At 45.8% G+C, this 21,202-nt stretch overlaps 2 protein-coding genes across 3 annotated transcripts in view; both read left to right on the forward strand.

Annotated features, from left to right (window-relative positions):
- Positions 1-21,202, forward strand: part of SFXN4 (sideroflexin 4) — an 83,704-nt gene that overhangs the window by 35,635 nt on the left and 26,867 nt on the right. The gene's annotated exons all lie outside the window — the stretch shown is intronic.
- On the forward strand, positions 13,060-21,196 carry PRDX3 (peroxiredoxin 3). Its single transcript, XM_081823410.1, has 7 exons — positions 13,060-13,159; positions 14,687-14,822; positions 16,260-16,401; positions 16,959-17,094; positions 18,350-18,453; positions 19,934-20,099; positions 20,653-21,196. The coding sequence occupies exons 1-7, from the start codon at positions 13,124-13,126 to the stop codon at positions 20,704-20,706; spliced, it is 774 nt and encodes a 257-aa protein (XP_081679536.1). The 5' UTR covers positions 13,060-13,123; the 3' UTR covers positions 20,707-21,196.

Raw genomic sequence — 21,202 nt, forward strand, 5'->3', positions numbered from 1 at the left:
TAAAAAAATCCCTGCGTTCCTGAAAACACTAAACAGAGTTAACACGTGGTCCGGCAGTCTCACTTCTATGTATATACCCGAAAGAAAACATGTCCACACAAAACCTGGTACACAGGGCACCTGGGTGGCTCAGTCGGTGAAGTGTCTGCCTTCGGCTCAGGTCATGATCCCAGGGTCATAAATTTTACGTGAATAAAAAAAAAATGTAATCCAAGTAATAGTTGAATACTTGGATCAGAGCAAGTGATGAATAATATTAATGTGCTGAACAACAAGGTACAAACTACCTGAAAAGTAGGTAGATATTATCAGTCCAATTTTAAGTACAAGGAAATTACAGGTCAGTGAAATAAAAGACCCCTAACTAGGAGCTTCGCTGCCCTGCTGACCTGGGGGGCGTTGCACCACAAGCTCCCCTCTCACCGTCCTCACACCCTCCTTCCTCTCTGAGATACAGCAGTTTTCCCATTTGGGGGGGGCACCAAAGAAAGGGCAAAAATTGAACAGCATCTTTATTTTCAGCATGGTCTCCTGTCCCACCTCCGCTCAACCTCTGGCTCCAGCATCTCAAACCCTTGGAGAAATGAAAAGCAGCTTCTCCTTGCACATGATCTGGGGCCCCTCACCCATGTAGCCTTAACAGAGCTGAGAGGTAGAGCCCATAAGGCGGCTTTGGACACGGTAAAGTTGAGTATATGCTCTGTGACCTGGCACAACCTGCTCTGAAAAGTGGATGACTAAAAAAATCACAAACTATTTAAGCAAACAATAAGGACTTTTGTTGTTGTCGTTGGTATGGAAAGGATGAAGGAAAAATTCATCTGAGAAGGAAGAGGACTCTTTTATTTGGGGAAAACACTTTGAGGGGCTTTTGGTTGTTTGAAAATGAAGCCAACTTCCTACTCTGGAATGGAGACATTGGGAATAGTGAGGATTTAATTGTGCTGCTTAATTTTCTAAAAGAATGTCTTCATAGAGGGGCAGCTCGTTGCTGGGGAAGCCAAGAGTTGGGGAGGGGCGCAGGAGAGCTGGGCTGAGGGAAGAGATGCAAAATCATTGGTGCCCCATGTGGGAGCAGATCCCTGCAACATGAGGGAAGGAGGCATATAGCAAAGGAGAAAAATGTTCCCTAACAGGTTCCTATGGAGCTTGGAAGGTGATAGAATATATGAACCGGGTGGCTCACATCCTGCTTGATCTTTGCCTTTGTCTGCATTGTAATTCCCATCTGTTATCCCCATGCCTTCATTTTAAAACAATCATTTGTCTTAGCTGGCACTAGAGAACTGAAAGAAAGGCAGGCGACCACAATGAGACCCAGAGATCTGTGCAAGAAGACCTGCAGCAGCCCAAAGAAGCTTCTGGAGCAAGGGCGAAAAGGGAGCTGAGAAGCCCAGAGCAGCTGTCTGCAGTGGGGTGGATGTCTGAGATGAAGAGCATGCCTGGGATCAACATGGACAAAATTTAAGATTCTTTGGAGCTCTGCAGAGGCCCAGGAATGGAAACTGGTAAAATGCTGGCCCACTGGCTTATCTAGGCTAGTAAGGGCTCAGACTTTGGGGTGCCAGTGTGAATACCATTTTTGGTAGCCCAGCATGTCAGAGCAGAATCTAACAATCATATACGGTGTCATCATTCAATCATGTGTTGCTTCCTTCCTCTGACATTTACTGAGTGACTATGAAGCAGAAAGCCTAGTCAGGTACCATGGGAGACCACAAAGATGAGCGAGAAACGCAAACCCTGCCTTTAAATAGCTTCTAGGCTCTTGGGACCAACCAGTCACACATACAAGAAACTAAATGGGGGACAGATCAATGTGAGAAGGAGAAACTGCTGAAAGAAGGATTTTTTTTTTAAAGATTTTATTTATTTGACAGAAAGAGACACAGCAATAGAGGGAACACAAGCAGGGGGAGTGAGAGAGGGAGAAGCAGGCTTCCCACGGAGCAGGGAGCCCGATGCGGGGCTCGATCCCAGGACCCTGGGATCATGACCTGAGCCAAAGGCAGACGCTTAACAACTGAGCCACCCAGGTGCCCTGAAAGAAGGATGTTTTAAAATTGTTTGGATCCAGGGGCGCCTGGGTGGCTCAGTCAGTGAAGCATCTGCCTTTATCTCAGGTCATGGTCTCAGGGTCCTGGGATCGAGCCCTGAGTCAGGCTCTCTGCTCAGGGAGTAGTCTGCTTCTCCCTCTCCCTCTCCCTCTGTGCTTTCCCTCTCGCCCTCAAATAAATAAATAAATAAATAAAATCTTAAAAAAACACACAAAAAACCCTGTTTGGATCCAGTGTTGGCAAAAATCTAGAAACCACCAGTTTCAGTCACTGTGGAGGGAGTATAAACTAGCACAGCCTTTCTGGAAGGCAATTTGGCAAAACATACCAAATAGTTTCACTTCTGGAAATATGCCCTGAAGATATGGATAAAAATGTGTAAATATTGGCTTCAAGGATGTATAAAGATCATAATATGAGGAAAAATTTGAAACAACACAAACCTCCACCAATAGCAGATTGGTTAAGTACATTCTGGAACAACACTGCAGATGTGTTCCTGTCAACAATGCAGAATCCAGATCTAGTCATGAGGAAATACCAGACAAGCAAACTGAGGGACATCCAACCAAAGAGCCAGCCTGTGTTCTTCAACACTGTGAAGGTCAAGGAGGATAAAGAAAGACTGAGGAACTGTTCCAGATTAAAAGAAACTAAAAAGACCAGACAACCAAATGCGAAGTGTGGTTTTGGACTGGATCATGGAGGGGCGGGGAAGACTGTGTGGCTAGCTACAAAGGACATTGCTGGGACAACTGATGACATTTGAATATGGTCTGGGGATTAGGTAATAGTGTGTCGATGTTAACATCCCTGATTTTGATCGTTGTAACATGGTGATTACATAAGAGAATGTCCTTGTTTTTAGCAAGTCCATTCTCAAGTAATGAGGGGCGTTAAAAAAATGAAGTCAACAGTCATTCAATCTGCAAACTAGCACCACCACCAGAAATGATGAAGACACAACGCATGATTCAAATAGTAGCTCCAGGCAATGGCAGAAGAAGGTTTGTGATAAAACACACAGGATTTATTGCCAAAAGAATTATGTTGATGATGGCTGCCAGAGGTATTTAGGGGAAAGAAGTATTAGCTGAGGAGGTCAGAAGTACCTATGTATGTGAGTTTTTAGCCACATTCTTCTAAATTGGTGAGGAGTCTGCCAAGTGCCAGGCACTGTGCTAGGTGCTGAGGATAGAGTAATGAACAAGATGGAAGTGGCCTTCGCCCTACTGCGGCTTCTGCTCCAGAGGGGAGCAGGACAAATACCCAACAAACAAACAGATAAAGTAATGGTAAAGGTAAGTTTCTGAACAAAGGATACAAACAAGGGCCAAGACAGAATAACACACACAGGGATGCCTGGGTGGCTCAGTCGGTTAAGCGGTTAAGCGTCTGCCTTTGGCTCAGGTCATGATCCCAGGGTCCTGGGATCCAGTCCCCACATCGGGCTCTCTGCTCGGCGTGGAGCCTGCTTCTCTCTCTCCCTCTGTCTGCTGCTCCCCCTGCTTGTGCTCACGCTCTCTCTCTGTCAAATGAATAAATAAAATCTTAAAAAAAAAAAAAAGAAAGAATAACACACATAGTCTTTAAGGAAGTCCTCTTGGTGAGGATGACAGCTAAACTGTGACCTCAGTAAGGAAAAGGAGCCAGCCAGATGTGAGTGGCGCACATTCCCGCCAAAGAGCACAGCCCATGCCAGGGGGCAGGGTGGGTGTTGGGGGAAGGAGGAGTAGACCAATATGGCTGGAGCAGGAATGGGGTAGGAGGAGCCCAAAGTGAGTTCTCTGAAAGGAGGCAGGGGTTCAAACTGTGTAGGGCCCTTGTGCGAATTTGGGTTTTACTCTAATGCAGTGGAGAGCCATCGGGAAGTTCTAAGTAGGCAATGAAATGACCTGGCTGGTATTTGAAGAAGAGCCACTGTTGCCGCCAAATGGAGACTAAATGGGAAAGAGGCTGAGAGCAAAGGCAGAAAGATGGGTTAGGAGGCCTCGGGGAAGGGGCGAGGGTGGAGGAGGCAGACAGGGCAGGCCTCATGATTAGACTTCGGCAATGTCTCCAAACCCAGTTCCATTTAGCACTATAGAGAGGAGCTGATGGCATCCATCCTTTACTTTTCAACCTGGTTCCCGTGACCCGCACTCCCGGTCTGGAGTGTACTCGGAATAAATGTTTCCACCTAAATCCTAGAACCAGCCTGGGGATAGCATTTTGTGTTACAATTTTTGTCACGCTGTGTCCTAGTTTGGATTCTCCTAGACCCTGAGATAAGGGTTCAAAGGTGGGAGGTGCAGGAAGTGCAGGCGAGGGAGGAGGACGTAACTTCCGGGGGCAGCTAGAGCTAGAACTTAATCCTTCCAAATACACTCCAGGCCGGGAGTGCTGGTCACTCTGGGAAACACAGCTCAGCTCAGCCACCCAAGTGGCGGGGGAGCTGTGATAATCTCTACACCAAATCCCTTCCCCGGGGCATTTGCAAGGCTGCCGGGCAGGGGATTAATAACGCTCTCTCATTTCTGCCTTTCTGCAGGGATGGGCACACTGCCTCCCCCAGTTCTGAAGAGAGGCCTCAGCACAGAGATGCGAGTGTTGACGGTGAGAAACCTCTGGAGCCCAAGAAGTGGCAGGGTCTGAGGCATACCAGAGACCCGTAACAGAGTGGCCTGGACTCAGTGTTGTGTTTTCTTTCACTTTTGAAATCGAGCTCAGATGATGAAAGGGACTAAGCCTCTTGGACCACCAAGAGCCCCTGAGAAGCTGGGAGAGAATCCCAGGGAGAACAGATGGAGGCTTGGACAGAGGCAGTCGTGGAGGCAGAGAGAAGTCAGTGTCTCCTTCGGGTGCTGGTTGGGGGGTGGGGAAGGCAGCAAGGAACAGATCTGAGGAGAGAAAACAAGAGTTTGGTTTCGTGTTTGTTAAGTGTGCAGGGTAGAAGGGACATCGGAGGGCAGATGTTGGTCGGCAGGATGGGAGACGCCACTCCAAGAAGGGGATATAGGCGGCCAGGGTAAGGGGGGGAGCACGGAGGATGTTCAGGGCAGCAAAACTATTCCAGTAAAACTATTCATGGAAGTGTGTCCTTACATATTTGTCCAGACCCACGGAATATACAACATCATGAGTAAACGCTAACGTAAATGATGGCCTTGGGTGATAATGACGAATCAGTGTAGGTTCATGTGCTGTAACAAACATACCACCTGCCGCAGGCTGTCGATGGCAGGTAGGCTGTGTGGGTGTGGGGTCCGCACACAGATGGCTACTCTCGGGAAATTCATGCAATTTTGCTGTGAACCTAAAACTGCTCTAAAAAATAAAATCTCTTTTTAAAAAGTTGGGGGGCGGGGAATAGAGGAAAGATAGGCAACAAAGACAAGGAGGGGAAAGGTGCAGAAGAAAGCAAAGATGTGCTAGGGAGAGGGCAGAGGAGGCAGGTGCCCAGGACAAGCGAACACTACCTAACCACAGGCCTCCTGCATGGCGGGCGCTCTCTCTCTCTCTCTCTCCAGCTTCACAAGAAGCCCGGGAGGCGGGTGTCCTTACATGGAGACCCTCAGACTCCGAAAGGTGCAATGATCCATGGGGTTTTAAACTGAGGACAGCAGACTCCTTCCATCACTCTGCTGCCTGCATTAGAGAGACCATCCTAGAGCAGAAGGCGGTGCAGGGGGACGCTGGGGGATAAGGCTCAAAAGAGAAGCCTTTGCTAGGAGACATGGCTCTGCATTGAGGTTTCATCCTCCCTGAACCCAGGAGAGAGTTGAATTTGGGGCTCCTCGTCAATGAGAAAAGAGGGGAAAAAAAATGAATGCTTTTTGCCCTGGAAAGAGAAAGAGCTCAGCAAAACCCAGAGTCATGTTTGCCATCTCTAATTGTAGCCCCAACTACCAGAATGTAACTCGTGGTTCCAGGGAGGTATTTTCCTAATCACCAGAGAAAATAGCATTTATCTTTTCATTTGCCGTTCCCGCCAAGAGGTCCAAAAATTCTTCTCTCAAACTCAAAAGGGAGAAATTCAGTTATCTTCTACTCTTTTGGTGATGTAGACGAGGTCAGTTTGTCTTCTTCTTTTAGCAGAACAGTTCGTGTCCTTGTTGTGACAGCTAGAGAAAGCCAAATAAAAAGATGTTTTTTCCAGAACGAGTGTGGAAAGAACGTTCTGGCCACCAAGCCGGCCACTGCTTATTCATTCACTTGACAAACCTTTTTTGAGCAATTGCTATGAGCCGGGCACTCACCTAGCCATTAGGACCACAAAGATGAGTAAGACAGGAGCTCTATCCTCAAGATATGGTTAAGACCCAGACAAGGCAAAAAAGAATTCCAATATGATATGGCAAGAGCAAGGAGAACGAGAAAGGCCTGTGCACAATGCTTTCTAGGCCCCTGGGAGATGGATAGGAGAGGTGGGCAGGGAAGGTGGGCAGGGAAGGTTGGCAGGACAGTGTTGATATTGGTGATTAAACACCAGTCGCAGTTATGTTTTCATGGAATGAACGACTACAGGACTCTGCTTACCTTTTCAGGGGAAGTCTCTGGCTGCAGCCTGGGATGAGCTGAAGGCCACTCACTTTGCAGTTCTGAACGGACCATTGGAAGGCTCTTGTATAAAATTCCTTCTGGGCCTCTGGGTTGGAGATTCTAGGGTATTTCATTCCCTTCAGGATAAAAGAAATCAGGCTTGAGACAGAGAGCAGCAGGCCAGGGGACCAGCATGTCCACTGGGAGGTTCTTGGTTCTAATGGTCCCCAGCCAATGAATCCCTATGTGACTTGGGGAAAGCTCATTAACCACAGGCAGCTGTCTCAGCTTCCTGTTTGGAAAAGAAGGGATAAGCAGTGGGACTTCCTCTCCTGTGGCCAAAAGACTCAAAAATCATGCTGTTGTGTTGGGCCTCTGCTCGGTGGGAAGGAAAGAGTAATGCTTTGTTGGGCATGCTTAAAATGCCAATGTGAAGAATGACTTTTGGAACGACTGAGATTTATGGAGATACAAGTCACAAAATGTCTTAGCTTGATTTACATTAAGGGAAAAGGCAGAAAGACACCTAGAAGGCAGTACATTCCAAAGATGAAAATTAAACCATATATCAAAAAGAAAACATAACAAATTTAGACACACACACACACACAATGTAGACACACAAGTCAATACCGCAGAAATTTATGCTTTCCATTAGACAAAGAGAACTTTTTAAAAAAAATTGTACCAAGCTATTGGATACCCAAGTAAGAAACTGAAATCTCCATGAATCTTAGATATGGGCAAGATTTCTTTCTTTTTTTTTTTTTTAAAGATTTTATTTATTTGAGAGAGAGAATGAGAGACAGAGAGAGCACACGAGAGGGGGGAGGGTCAGAGGGAGAAGCAGACTCCGCCGAGCAGGGAGCCCGATGTGGGACTCGATCCTGGGACTCCAGGAACACGACCTGAGCCGAAGGCAGTCGCTTAACCAACTGAGCCACCCAGGCGCCCTGATTTCTTTCTAATCATAGCTAAAACTCGTCTCCAGTAGATGGGGGTCTGATAAGTGTCTTACCATTATGGTCACCCTTATTCCTCAGAGTTAGCTTTAAAAGAAAAAAAACAAAAACAAAAACACCTCAAGGTCCCTCGAGTAAGAGCACAGTCCAAGAGCAGGGACTCTGTTAGGCAGAGAAGATTGAGGCGCAGTGAACTGGTACGCTACTCAACTTCTACCTTCCTTGACTTCTTGTCCCTCTACCATCCAGAAGAGCCTAATGTGAGATATTTGGAGATCAGAGCTTGTGCAAAAGCCTCATTCTTCATTCCTGAATGAAAGGAGGAAGAGGAACTTTATCACTTTGAGAAAAACAAAATGTATTCAAAGTCTGTGCCTGCTATTGGAAAATGTAGCATATCTGTTTGTGGGTAAAATAGTAACCGGCATCTATTTAACCCTATTCTGGGCCAAGTACCCCTCTAAGCATGTTGCATGCATTGTTTCTCTCCACACAGCTAATGCTTTGAGGGAGATGTGATGATTATTCTCTTACAGATGCAGAAGTGGAGGTCTAGGAAAGTTAAGCAACCGATCTAGCCATGAGGGATGCTGGATGCCTAAGACATGAACCCTACCCTCTAAGACCATAAATGACAAAAGGAGAATGGGATCCCATGTCCTGGTGGCTCTAGAGCCTCTGCCATTAACCATGAGACCAGTGGTTTTTCAACTGGAGATGATTTTTTCCCATGGGGGATATTTGGCAATGTCTGGAGACATTTTTGCTTGTCACATCTAAGTGGGTGCCTTTCTCTCACAAGCTCTGCAGGAAGACAGGAACAGACAAAACCTAGAAAAAAAGTATGAAAGTAGAGTAACAAGTCCCCACACTGGTACACATCAAGTGCACAGGCAGAATAACTAGAATTGCTCAGACAAAAGAGCAGAAAGGGGTGCCTGGGTGGCTCAGTCGGTTAAGTGACTTCGGCTCAGGTCATGATCTCAGGGTCCTGGGATCATGTCCCACATTGGGCTCCCTGCTCGGCGGGGAGTCTGCTTCTACCTCTCCCTCTGCCCCTGTCTCCACTCATGCTCTTTCTCTCTCTCTCAAATAAATAAAAAAAAATCTTTAAAAAAAAAAAAAAAGAGCAGAGGGGTGCCTGAGTGGCTCAGTCGTTAAGCGTCTGCCTTCGGCTCAGGTCATGGTCCCAGGGTCCTGGGATCTAGTCCCACATCAGGCTTCCCGCTCAGTGGGAAGCCTGCTTCTCCCTCTCCCACTCCCCCTGCTTGTGTTCCCTCTCTCGCTGTGTCTCTGTCAAATAAATCAATAAAATCTTTAAAAAAAAAAAACAAACCAAAGGGACAAAGGTCACCAATTACTTCTATCTGCCATCTTTCCCTTCATCTTCCCCCATTCCTCCCTCAAGGACAGAATCCATCTATTCTGATAACACTTTTTTCCTCTATGAGACCCTTCTTGAGCTCTGTTTCTCTAAACTCTCATAGCACTTTGCCTGGACTCTTTCATTTTTTTTTTTTTTTAAGATTTTATTTTATTTATTTGACAGAGAGAGACACAGCAAGAACACAAGCAGAGGAAGTGGGAGAGGGAGAAGCAGGCTTCCCGCTGAGCAGGGAGCCAGATGCAGGGCTCGATCCTAGGACCCGGAGATCATGAAGTCAAAGGCAGACGCTTCACCGACTGAGCCACCCAGGCGTCCCAAGGACCCTTTCATTTAATAAAACAAACACTTACAGTATTCACTGTGTACCTGTTTACTGTGTTAAGTGCTTTAAAATTTAACTCGCTTATTCCTCCCAACCACCCTTGGGGCAGGTATTAATATCACTCCCATTTTTCAGGTGGAAGAACAGGCAGGGAGTAACTTGCCCAAGAGAGTTAAGTGCTAAATGCAGAGCTGGTGTTTGAACCCCAGCTGTCCGCTCTCAACCATAATGCCTCTTGTATGCTCATTAAAATGATGGATCTTGGATTTTGGTTTTTTACAATCTTTACTCAATGTTCCCTGGATACACAAGGAGTTCCTTGGGAGCAGCGCCTGTATGATCCACTCAATATATGCTTATTGACTGATTAAAATCACATTGCTAATTGATGCAAATTCATCCAACACAGAAGGCTCTACCTGGGACCTAAATAGGAAAGAAAATGCATTATTCCCAAGGCTAAAATGAGCTTGTGGCAGGGAGGATGCAGAAACCACACTCTAAGCTGAATGGCAGCTGGAGGAGGATGGATGAAATGGAAGACAGAAAATAGTGTCAACTTTAAGCCTCAACAGGCCCCACCCAAAGAGATAGGACTAACTAAAGCTTCTAAATTGTAAAACTGAAACCAAGATGAATAAGCCAAATCATGAGGGAACTCCAGTCTGTTCTGTTGTTTTGTTTGCTTATGATTTACATCACAGTGAAGTTAATTATGAATCAAACTGCCTATGTGTGGAAACCAAACTACAGGTGCATAAAATAGGAGAGAGAGGTGCCCTCCAAAATGCTAGAGAAAAGGAGAGGTGGACAGCAAAGGGTTATGGGTGTAAGGAACATGGAAAGAGAAACCTCCCCCTTGCCTTTTCTCTACCTCCAACCCCTCACCTCTTCCAGCTCACATACTGGCTGGTCAGGTGTGAGGATGTTCTGGCTTCTAGTTCCACCTCTGCTTCCAACCGGCTATGTGACTTTGGGTAGGTCTCTCCATCTCTAAAAGTGTCCATTTTCTTGTCTACAAAATCACTGGGCTAGACCATAGCATCTTTTTGTATTTGTTGTTAGTCCCTACTTCTTTTTTTAAATTGAGGTAACAATCATAAATCATAAAATTAACCATTTTAAAATGCACCATCCAGTGATACTGAGAACATTCACAGTGTTGTACAATCACCACTTCTATGTAGTTCCAAAACATTTTCATCACCCCCGAAAGAAAACCCTGTACCCATTAAGCAGTCAGTCCCCCTGCCTCCTCCTCACAGCACTTGGCAATCGCCAATTTGCTTTCTGTTTCTATGGCTTTACCTATCCTACATATTTCATATGAAAGGAACCATATAACATTTGGCCTTTTGGGTCTGGCTTCTTTTACTCAGCATAACGCTGTTTGCAGTTCATCCATATTACGGTATATATCAATCCTTCATTCCTTTTTATGGCTGAATAATATTCCATTTCAGACTACAGGATGATTTTGAGCTCCAACATTACAATCCCCTTTCCTTTTCAAACATCTGTTCACAAACACATTATGAGCACCAATTAAACACAAGGCAGGTACTAAGGGGAAATGACTGAGAAATTTGCAGCCACTTGCTATATATATACTTTTAATTGGATTATGACATTTAAAAGTGCCCAATCATAAGTGTACAGCTTCATGAATGCTCACAAAGTAAATACAACTATTACCTTTAAGCCGGTCAACAGATAAAATATTATTTGCACCCCATACTTGTCTTCTCATTATCCTCTTCCAATTCTCGTTTTCTCAAGGTCACCACCATCCTGACTTCAAACACTATACATTAGTTTTTCCTGTTTTTGAACTTCATATAAATGGAACCATACAGTGTCTACTTTTTCATGTCTGGCTTCTTTCACTCAGTATCATGTTTGTGAAACTCACGCACCTTGTTGCATGTCACTGCCGTGCATTCATTCTCATTGTTGTATAATGTTAATAATATCATAATTTATTCATCCATTCTATGGTTGATGGGCATTTGTGTAGTTTTATCTCTGTGTCATTATAATAGTGTTGCTATGAACATTCTAGCCTATGTCTTTTGATAAACTGATGTACACATATCTTTTGGGCATATGCCTAGGATTGAAGTTATTTGAGTCATATATTCAGTTTTACTAAATACTGACATGGAATTTTCCAAAATGGTCAAACCATTTTAGATTCTCATCTCTTGCTTCCAAGGTAGTCCTTTCCAAAATATGGGGCTGGTACCCACTGCTGTATTAGTGGTACATAAAAGGATTTATATGAGGAGCAAAATAAATAACATCAAGTCCCAAAGTGAGAAAATTATTACCCTCTTAATGCTCTTTAAATCCTTCTGATTACATAAAGAGAACCCCATGTGATACCAGGATGCTGCTAGCCACCTGTCTCCCTTTTTACAAAGTCTCAGATTTTCAGCAGGCAACTGTATCTAGTTGATACTTAATAACATTTTGTTTTAATGTATTTATTTTTTTAATATTTTATTTATTTATTTGTCAGAGAGAGAGAGCAGGAGCACACGCAGGGGGAATGGCAGGCAGAGGGAGAATAGGCTCCCCGCCGAGCAAGGAGCTGAGCTGGGGCTCAATCCCAGGGCCCCAGTCCCAGGGCCTGGGGATCATGACCTGAGTCAAAGGCACACGATTAACCAACTGAGGCATCCAGGAATCCCTAATGTATTTATTTTAATTATTCTCTATTCATAGCAAGTTACAAGGTTTTACCATTGAAGTTATTTAACATTTTCTTTCAAATAAATTCATTTATGTTTTTCAAAAGTGAGTCAACTTAAAGAAAATAGTAAATAATATATACAGATTCAAGAAACTATGTTGGTAGTGGAATGACTGGTGCCTGGAAAAAACCTACTTAGAGTCTGCATTTACCGTAAAGCCACCGTGTGATTTTTACCTGTGTTGGATGAGCTTGCTTCAAAATACCATGCTCACCACTGAGCACTTGGCTTTACTAATCAACAGAAAGCCGAATTTGAATTTGTCCCAATTCTCCCAATTTGGGGAAGAGAGGCCAAAATGGAAGTCCACACACCATCCCAAAGGTTTTCAGAACACCAAAAACTTGCCGTGTCTGACCCACTTGGCTTAATAATGGAAAAAAATGTCTTTAAAATTAATGCCATCTCCTGCAGAATCCAGAAGGCTCTACCTGAAGCCTAAACAGGAAGAAGAACCTTTTGCAGAACGGGTAGAACAGTCATCCACACAGGTTAACCATAAAAATCAGAAACTCCCGGGGCGCCTGGGTGGCTCAGTTGGTTAAGGGACTGCCTTCGGCTCAGGTCATGATCCTGGAGTCCCGGGATCGAGTCCCGGGATCGAGTCCCGCATCGAGTCCCGCATCGGGCTCCCTGCTCGGCGGGGAGTCTGCTTCTCCCTCTGACCCTCCCCCCTCTCATGTGCTCTCATTCTCTCTTTCAAATAAATAAATAAAATCTTTAAAAAAAAAAAAAATCAGAAACTCCCCATCTGGATTAGTCCTTTTTAGGTTGCGGCGACAGTTAGAAACAAAGTGTTGTTTTCCTAAGCATTTCGTTACTTAGAAGCCACAACAGGCATTTTCTCCTCGGAACTGGGGCTGAGGCACCGGACAGACAAGTCGACGCGAGGAAGGTCCCGGCAAAAGGTGGGAAAGGCCTCTTCCCCGTCCCCGCCCCCGCTCCGGCCCAGGCCCCGCTCCGGCCCAGGCCCCGCTCCGGCCCAGGCCCCGCTCCGGCCCAGGCCCCGCTCCGGCCCAGGCCCCGCCCCGCCGCCGAGGCTCCGCCCCGGGTCCGCCCCCGCACACCCCGCTTCCTCTTCTTCCCCGCCAGTCCCGCGAATCCCGCGCGCACTGAAGATGGCGGCCGCGGTGGGACGATTTCTCCGGGCTTCGGTGAGTGGCTGCCGGCAGGGGACAGGAGCGGAGACCCAGCAGTGGTTCCGACGACGTGCTTCCCAGACAGGATCCTGCTCCCTGTGGTCTGGGAGGGCCTTTCGCCGTTCTTGGAGGGCACCAGCGGGTAAAGGATCCAGAGGCCTCGCTTCTAGGGAATGCGCCTGCGCAGAACCGCCCCCTCCCATGTGTCCTCCCTTCCAATCCCTCCTCTCCCCGAGCGGGGGTCCTCAGTCCTCTCTCCACCTGAGCACCCCGTCCTGGAGGCAGGGTCCCTGGCCCCTGTTCCCTAGCTACTCTGTGACCTTGGACACATGACTTCACCTTTTCGAACCTCAGTTTACTGTCCTCGCCCAAAGATAGAAAGAATGATGCCTACAGTAAGGCTTTGCAGTAAGCATCCACTAAATGGTGGATGGAAACCAAAGTGGTAAAGTACAAAGTGCTGAAGTGCAAAAGGCACTGCCCTCCTCCCATCCCCCAGGTCTGTACCCGCGCTTTCCTCCTGGCAAAGCCGAGCACCCTCTTGGTACCCTCTCTTCCCTTTCTGCTGGCGGGGTTGAACTTCTTCCTGAGTCATGCTAGACACTGTAGTTGAGCAAACAATCCCCTTGAGCCCTGTACGAATTTTCTCAGAGGGTGAACTTTGCTCTACTTGTTTGCTTGTCTGCGGGGCCTTGTCTTTTCTGGGAAAACCATACTTAGTGTGGGCGCCTGGGTGGCTCAGTTCTTAAGCGTCTGCCTTCGGCTCAGGTCATGATCCCAGGGTCCTGGGATCGAGTCCCACATCGGGTTTCCTGCCCGGCGGGAAGCCTGTTTCTCCCTCTCCCACTCCTCCTGCTTGTGTTCCTGCTCTCGCTGTCTCTGTCTCTTTCAACTAAATAAATAAAATCTTAACAAACAAACAAACAAACATACTTAGTGGATCATGCTGGTAAAAGGCGTAAATACACGGGGCCTGGCCAAGTCCTCTTGGTTTTTGAACCCTCTGTGTTCTTAAGAGCATGGAGTCTTTATGGCCTTATAATTCTCCTCTGCCTTGCAGGGTTTTAAAAAATTATTTATATATTTTTTAAATAAAAGTTATATATACTTAAGCTGTACAACATGATGATTTGATATACATAAGGAAATGATTACTGCAGTCAAACTAACATCTCATCACATAATTACCTTTTTTGTGTGTGACCAGTGTCCCTGAAATCTACTCTCTTAGCAAATTCCCAGTGTTAAGTACAGTATAATTAAGTATAGTCATCGTACCCCTACATTAGATCCCTAGACTTATTCATCCTACATAACTGCAGCTTTGTACGCTTTGACCAACATCTCCCTGTTCCCCTCTTGCAGTCTTGAAGAAGGAAGCAGAAAGGAATGTTAAGAACATGGAGGTTCATTCTTTTAGAGTTTGGGGTTTGGTATTTGGTTCACAGGAACAAGGAGAGCGGAGGCGACCAATGATCTAATGCCCTTTCAGCAAGGCCAGCCTTCAGGCTACTTCCTAATATAAAGTGTTTCTCTTTCCAGATTGCCCGACATGTGAGTGCTATTCCTTGGGGCATCTCTGTCTCTGCAGCCCTTAGACCTGCTGCTTCCCGAAGAACATGCCTGACAAATGTATTATGGTCTGGTTCTGATCAAGCAAAATTGGCTTTTAGCACCAGTAAGTGTTATGCCTTGGTTTGACCCAGGTAATATGAATCATCATCTCAGGACATGGGCTCTGAATCCAGGCTATCCATTAGACTCACTTGGGGAGCTTTTGAAAATACACCACTACCCCAGTCCCACCGCAGACAAATTAAGTCAATATCTGAGGTGAGACCGGGACATCATTTTGTTTTGTGTTGTTTACATAACGATATTATTAGTTTTAGATGTACAACATAGTGATTCAAGATTTATATACATTAGGTGGTGACCACCACGATAAATCTAGGTACCATCTGTCACCATACAAAGCTATTATGGTATTATTAACTGTATTCACTATGCTGTACATTGCACTCCCATGTTTGTAACTGGAAGTTCGTACCTTTTAATCCCCTTATCAGTGTATTTTAAAAGCTCACCAAATGATTCTAATGTCCAGTCAGGACTGAAAATTACTGAGGCAGACTGCCCTTGTGTCACATTTCCTTGTTGGTCACCAACACCAGCACATCTTCCATCTCCTGCTTGAAAATCTCCAGTGATCACTCTATCCCTTTTTTTTTTTTTTCCTTTTTTTCTTTCCTTTCATTTTATTGAGAGAGACAGAGAGCGAGCACGAGAGAGAGGAGGGTCAGAGAGAGAAGCAGACCCCCCGCCGAGCAGGGAGCCCGATGCGGGACTCGATCCCGGGACTCCAGGACCACGACCTGAGCCGAAGGCAGTCGCCCAACCGAGCCACCCAGGCGCCCACTATCCCTTCTTTTAAGAACAGATTCTATGGGGGCGCCTGGGTGGCCCAGTCGGTTAAGCGTCTGCCTTCCGCTCAGGTCATGATCCCAGAGTCCTAGGATCCAGCCCCAAACTTCCCCCCCTGCCCCGTGTCTGGCTCCTGCTTAGGGAGTCTGCTTCTACCTCTTCCTCTGCCCCTCCCCCCACTCATGTTCTGTCTCTCTCAAATAAATAAAATCTTAAAAAAAAAACAAAAACAGCTTCTAGCCTGATATTTAAGGGCCCTCAGAGCGTGGCCTTCAGCTGTTCCTGCTTTGTCTCTTAATGCTTCCTTCCACACACACCTCTCTGTTGTATTCAAACTGCCACCAGCTGTTCCCCACACCTGCCCTGTTCCCTCTTCCCTGTCCTGCCTGGACATGGCAAAATCTGAGCCGTATTTAGAATCCATGCCTAGGCTCCTTTCCTCCTCAATTCTATCTTAATTTCGTCCCTACCATCTTCTGGCATCATCTTTTTAGTCTTTTCAGTCCCCATAGTACTTTGAATTGAATTTGGGTACCATCTAGAACTACGGAAGGGGGGTATTACCTAGACATAGGGTTGAACTGAACCTTTTAATTTATAGTACTAATTAATTACTATGAGAGATTTGAATGAAGTCAGATAGGTGGGTGATTTAGCAGGTGAACTACATGTGCGTGTGGGCTTCCTTCAGGTTCCTCATACCACGCTCCTGCCGTCACCCAGCACGCGCCCTATTTTAAGGGCACCGCCGTTGTCAACGGAGAGTTCAAAGACCTAAGCCTTGATGACTTTAAGGGGAGATATTTGGTGCTTTTCTTCTATCCTTTGGACTTGTAAGTGTAATTTCTGTGATGCTTTAATGTTGTTTAAGGTCCTTGCTTCCACCCTGACATTTCCTATCTCTGGTTGCTCTTCTGGTCAAGGGAGGGTTCTTTCGGATCCTTTTATCACTGGTGGCCTTGCTGAGGACAGCTTGCATCTGCAGCTAATCTGATAAATTTAGAGAAGGAGATGGCATTCTTTTTAGTGGGGTAGGGTTTTAACATGGCTCCGTTTTATGTGCTCCAGAGCTGTGGTTTCCATAAGCCAGTCTGTAAGGAAGTTGTCACTGGCCTGGAGGAAAACAAGAAAAGTAAAGATAATAAAATGACTTTTCTCATAAAGCTACTTTATTTAATTGTTTCTTTAGTCTTAGAATATGCTTCTTTTCCCCTGCCCACCCCCATTTTTTGGTATGATTCTTAAATAAAGAGGTGAGTCTGGTGAGGATGGTTAACTGTTTTTTCCTTCTTCACCTTTAAGCAGCTGAACTAGTTTTTAGGCTACCTGTTTAAATTTTAAATCCTTGTTTTTAAATTCTCTGTTGGGAATTTCTGCCCTTTTTTTCTAGCACCTTTGTGTGTCCTACAGAAATTATTGCTTTTAGCGACAAAGCCAATGAATTTCACGACGTGAACTGTGAAGTTGTTGCTGTTTCAGTGGATTCTCAGTTCACCCATCTCGCCTGGATCAACACACCAAGGAAGGTATAAACCTCAGTGGCCCTGCCTTTGCACTTAGGAGCCTAAAAACTGAAAAGACCCCATAAAAGACTGACCTAGAGGGGCGCCTGGGTGGCTCGGTCGTTGGGCATCTGCCTTTGGCTCAGGTCATGATCCCAGGGTCCTGGGATCGAGGCCCGCATCGGGCTCCCTGCTTGGCGGGAGGCCTGCTTCTCCCTCTCCCACTCCCCCTGCTGGTTCCTGCTCTCGCTAGGTCTCTCTCTGTCAAATAAATAAATAAAATATTAAAAAAAAAAAAAAAAAGACTAACCTAGAAATAGTAAAAGCATGACTAGTCTGAAATGGGCTATTTCTAGGTCCTAAGCTCCTGGCAAATTCTGTTAAACTCTGTCCTTATCTCCTTTGACATTGCCTGGATTTACTGCCCATTACACGTGTGTTTTCCAAGGTACAAACAGTAACGGAGAACAGGCCCAGCAGGGCGGGGGCAGGGACAGTTGGGGTTCGATGCCTCCTCTCTCGTGGGTACTTTGTAGATCCCACATACCCTTCATGGCTTGTGGGACGGTGGTTAAGTTCTCTGATTTCACTCTTCAGCATGATCACTATTCCTGCTGAAAAACGATTGGGAGAATCAAAATTTCTAGCCATGTTGCTGGATTATCAAAACCAAATTATTCAGTCTTTATTACGCTTCCATTTTTATGCTACAGAAATTAATCTTGAAGTAAAGGAATACATGGAGAATTAGAAAAAGAAAGGTCTCCAGTATTAGCTGGGTTTATTTATTTATTTATTTAAAGAGATTCTATTTTTATTTATTTGACAGAGAGACAGCCAGAGAGGGAACACAAGCAGGGGGAGCAGGAGAGGGAGAAGCAGGCTTCCCGCAGTGCGGGGAGCGTGGTGCAGGGCTCGATCCCAGGACTCCGGGATCATGACCTGAGCCGAAGGCAGACGCCCAACGACCGAGCCACCCAGGCGCCCCTTAGCTGCGTTTAAATCCTGCCTCTGTCCCTTTCTAGCCATGACCTGGAACAAGTAACTTTTGTGTGCCTCAGTTTCCTCATGTGTAAAAAGACAATGATAGTATCTGCTCCAGGATAGTACTGGGAGGAAGTGAGTTAACAGGAAGAGCTAAGAGCAGTGCTCGGCCCGCTGTCAGTTCTCAGTTGCTGCCACCCGTCGCCATTCTTGTTAGCCTCAGACATCAGTTTACGTGGCTGACAATGGGGAGGGCACACGGTGTAACAGCCAGTCATGTCCTCATTTTTGTTAGAATGGCGGCTTGGGCCACATGAACATCGCACTCCTGTCAGATTTGACTAAACAGATTTCCCGAGACTATGGCGTGCTGTTGGAAGGCCCCGGTGTTGCTCTAAGGTAAGATCATGTTTCTTACGAACTTAAACTTGTTTTTCATGTTTAGCATCATGGAGCCCTCAGTAAAGCATTTTGAAAACCAAAAAGCTTCCATTCACTTTAGCCTTGCGTGAGCACTGATGAGTGCGTTCCGCGAGTGTTGGCCATCTCGGGATGGCTGAGACGTGTCTGCCCCCTGCAGCACCCTGTGTCTCCTTCTGAGGACTAGTGTGTCTTGATGGTCACCCTGCTGCATTCGCCCTCACCACCTGGGAGCTGCTCTCGTGGGAGGCACACTCCTGACATGTCTGGAGAAGGGGAGACTAGCAGACTGTAGGAGTCAGTGAGCTGGGATGGGTGAGATCTTGTCCAAGCCCTGGAATCAGACCAGAGTTTGATTTTTTTTTTTTTTTTAAACTCACGTATTTATTTAACAGTTGTATGACTTTGGGCAAGTTATTGAACCTCTTTGAGTCCCAGGTTTCCCATACCTAAAATGAGAATGGACCTCCCAGGTTGGTTGTGGGGACTAAATAAGGCGAGGCAGCTGAAGTTTTTAGCACAGGTTCTGGTAGCGTCATGACTCCTGTCCCAGAATGTCATTTCTGTCCTCATTCATTCAGTGGCTAGATCTTTATTCCTTTGAGTCTGGTTTGGAAGATAAGGCTTGCTTTCCGGAGTCTGGGGGCCCTGCATCTGCATCTGCACCATGGACTCCAGCTTGGCTTCGCTCTTGGTCAAGGAGCTTACAGCAGGACCCCCAAGAGCCAGGCCCAGGAAGGAAGAAGCACCTTTTCACCTTGCCTTTTTCTTTTACTTGTTTTTTCCCTGCATGATTAACACTTGGAACGCCACACCCTTTTAAGACAGACTGTTAAAACCTGTGGTTGACCCATATCTGCATATGTCATGGTAACCCCAACACTTGCACAGAAGATGAACACAGACCACAGGGCAGGTCATTTCATTTTGCTGCTGCCAAGTGATAAAGAGTAACAGTCTTGGTTTTTCCTTTAGATTTCTGCTCAGCCTAGACTTGAGGCCAGTGAATTCTTTCTGCAAAGATTTCCCCGGGGGATTTCTCCCCGCCCCCATTTACCCAAGAATTCACTCATTTCATCAGTATTTACTGAATATAGATAAGATACATCTTTGTCTCCTCTCATTTGCCTCTGGTTTCTTGCCAGGATTTGATACAGCCGCCCAGAGAACACCTAAATCACTAATAAGTTAAAGAAGTCTGCTCTCTGACTTTTAGACTCTATAACTTTTCTCTGTGGGAAATACTGCCTGTTTTCCACATCGGCCTGGTCCGGTCACACCTGTGTGTGGCACATCATCAGTGAGAAAGGATCAGCTTTGTGTGTAACAGTGAAAGCCCCACATTTAAGCATATGGGGGAGTTAATGCTTTATTGAGAATTAAAGACAGAAGCGGGTAGAAGTTAGACTTTGTCGTTGTGGTACGCCTGAGGTACTAATGGGGCTAAATCCTGATGCAGAGGTCTCTTCATCATTGACCCCAATGGAGTCATCAAGCATTTGAGTGTCAACGATCTCCCTGTGGGCCGAAGTGTGGAAGAGACCCTCCGCTTGGTGAAGGCGTTCCAGTTCGTGGAAACCCATGGAGAAGTCTGCCCAGCAAACTGGACCCCGGATTCTCCTACAGTAGGTTTCTTTTCCAGAAGCAGTGAGACCCCAGCATAGGGTCCCAGGTCCTCGCCTCCAGGGCTCCTGGCCTAGAGTACCTACAAAAGGAGCCCACCCTTGGAGCAGGTGTGCAGATGGGTGAAGCTGCCGAGGGGCAGGGGTTGGGGCGGGGCCAGCGATCAGGCAGGATGTTGATGTAACCTTCATCTGTGTATTTTAAAGGAAACAGACCACACTTTAAAAAGTTAAAAAACTGGGGCGCCTGGGTGGCTCAGTTGGTTAAGCGTCTGCCTTCGGCTCAGGTCATGATCCCGGGGTCCTGGGATCGAGCCCCGCATCGGGCTCCCTGCTCTGCGGGAAGCCTGCTTCTCCCTCTCGCACTCCCCCTGCTTGTGTTCCTGCTCTCCCTGTCTCTCTGTCAAATAAATAAATAAAATCTTAAAAAATAAAAAATAAAATAAAATAAAAATAAAAAGTTAAAAAACTTTGGGTTAAAAACAGAGCTTTCAACTCACTTTTGAGACTGTTATCTTGAAGTCAGCTGCCTAATTAAATGTTTTTGTATTTTCAGATCAAGCCACATCCAACTGCTTCCAAAGAATACTTTGAGAAGGTAAATCAGTAGATCATCCCATGTGTACCCACCTCTTCTCACATCAGGAAAGAGCTACAGTTGGAACTCACTTTGAGCATTTCAAAGATGATTATTTATAGAAGACAAAACACCAATTATGCTTGTATTCATAAATAATACTCTAAATGTTTTAGTGTCTTTGTAACAGTGGCTGAGGCTTTTAAATGTCCTCACACACTTAAAGCGTCCTTTATTGGTAACCTCTTGATGGCTAGCTAGTTTATAGAATGCCAATTTACCTGTTCCTTGGATTGTCTTCAATGGAAAGAGGAAACATTCTTTGTTGGCCTTACTTGAACCTTTATGTACACCGGAATAGTACAGCACTCACCGAAGCTTCTGATCAAGGGTCCTGAAAAGTTTCTTCTTGAATTTCTTTGTACAAAACTGAATTTTCTTTTAAGGTAACAAAGATCATACATAGTTTTAAGGTGTTAACATCAGTGGTCTAATTTAACTCTTGCAGTGGATGTATATGTACTTGAAA

The sequence above is a fragment of the Leptonychotes weddellii genome, chromosome 6 (genome assembly GCF_054177405.1).
Source record: "Leptonychotes weddellii isolate Sample4059 chromosome 6, ASM5417740v2, whole genome shotgun sequence".
Classification (NCBI taxonomy): Eukaryota; Metazoa; Chordata; class Mammalia; order Carnivora; family Phocidae; genus Leptonychotes; species Leptonychotes weddellii.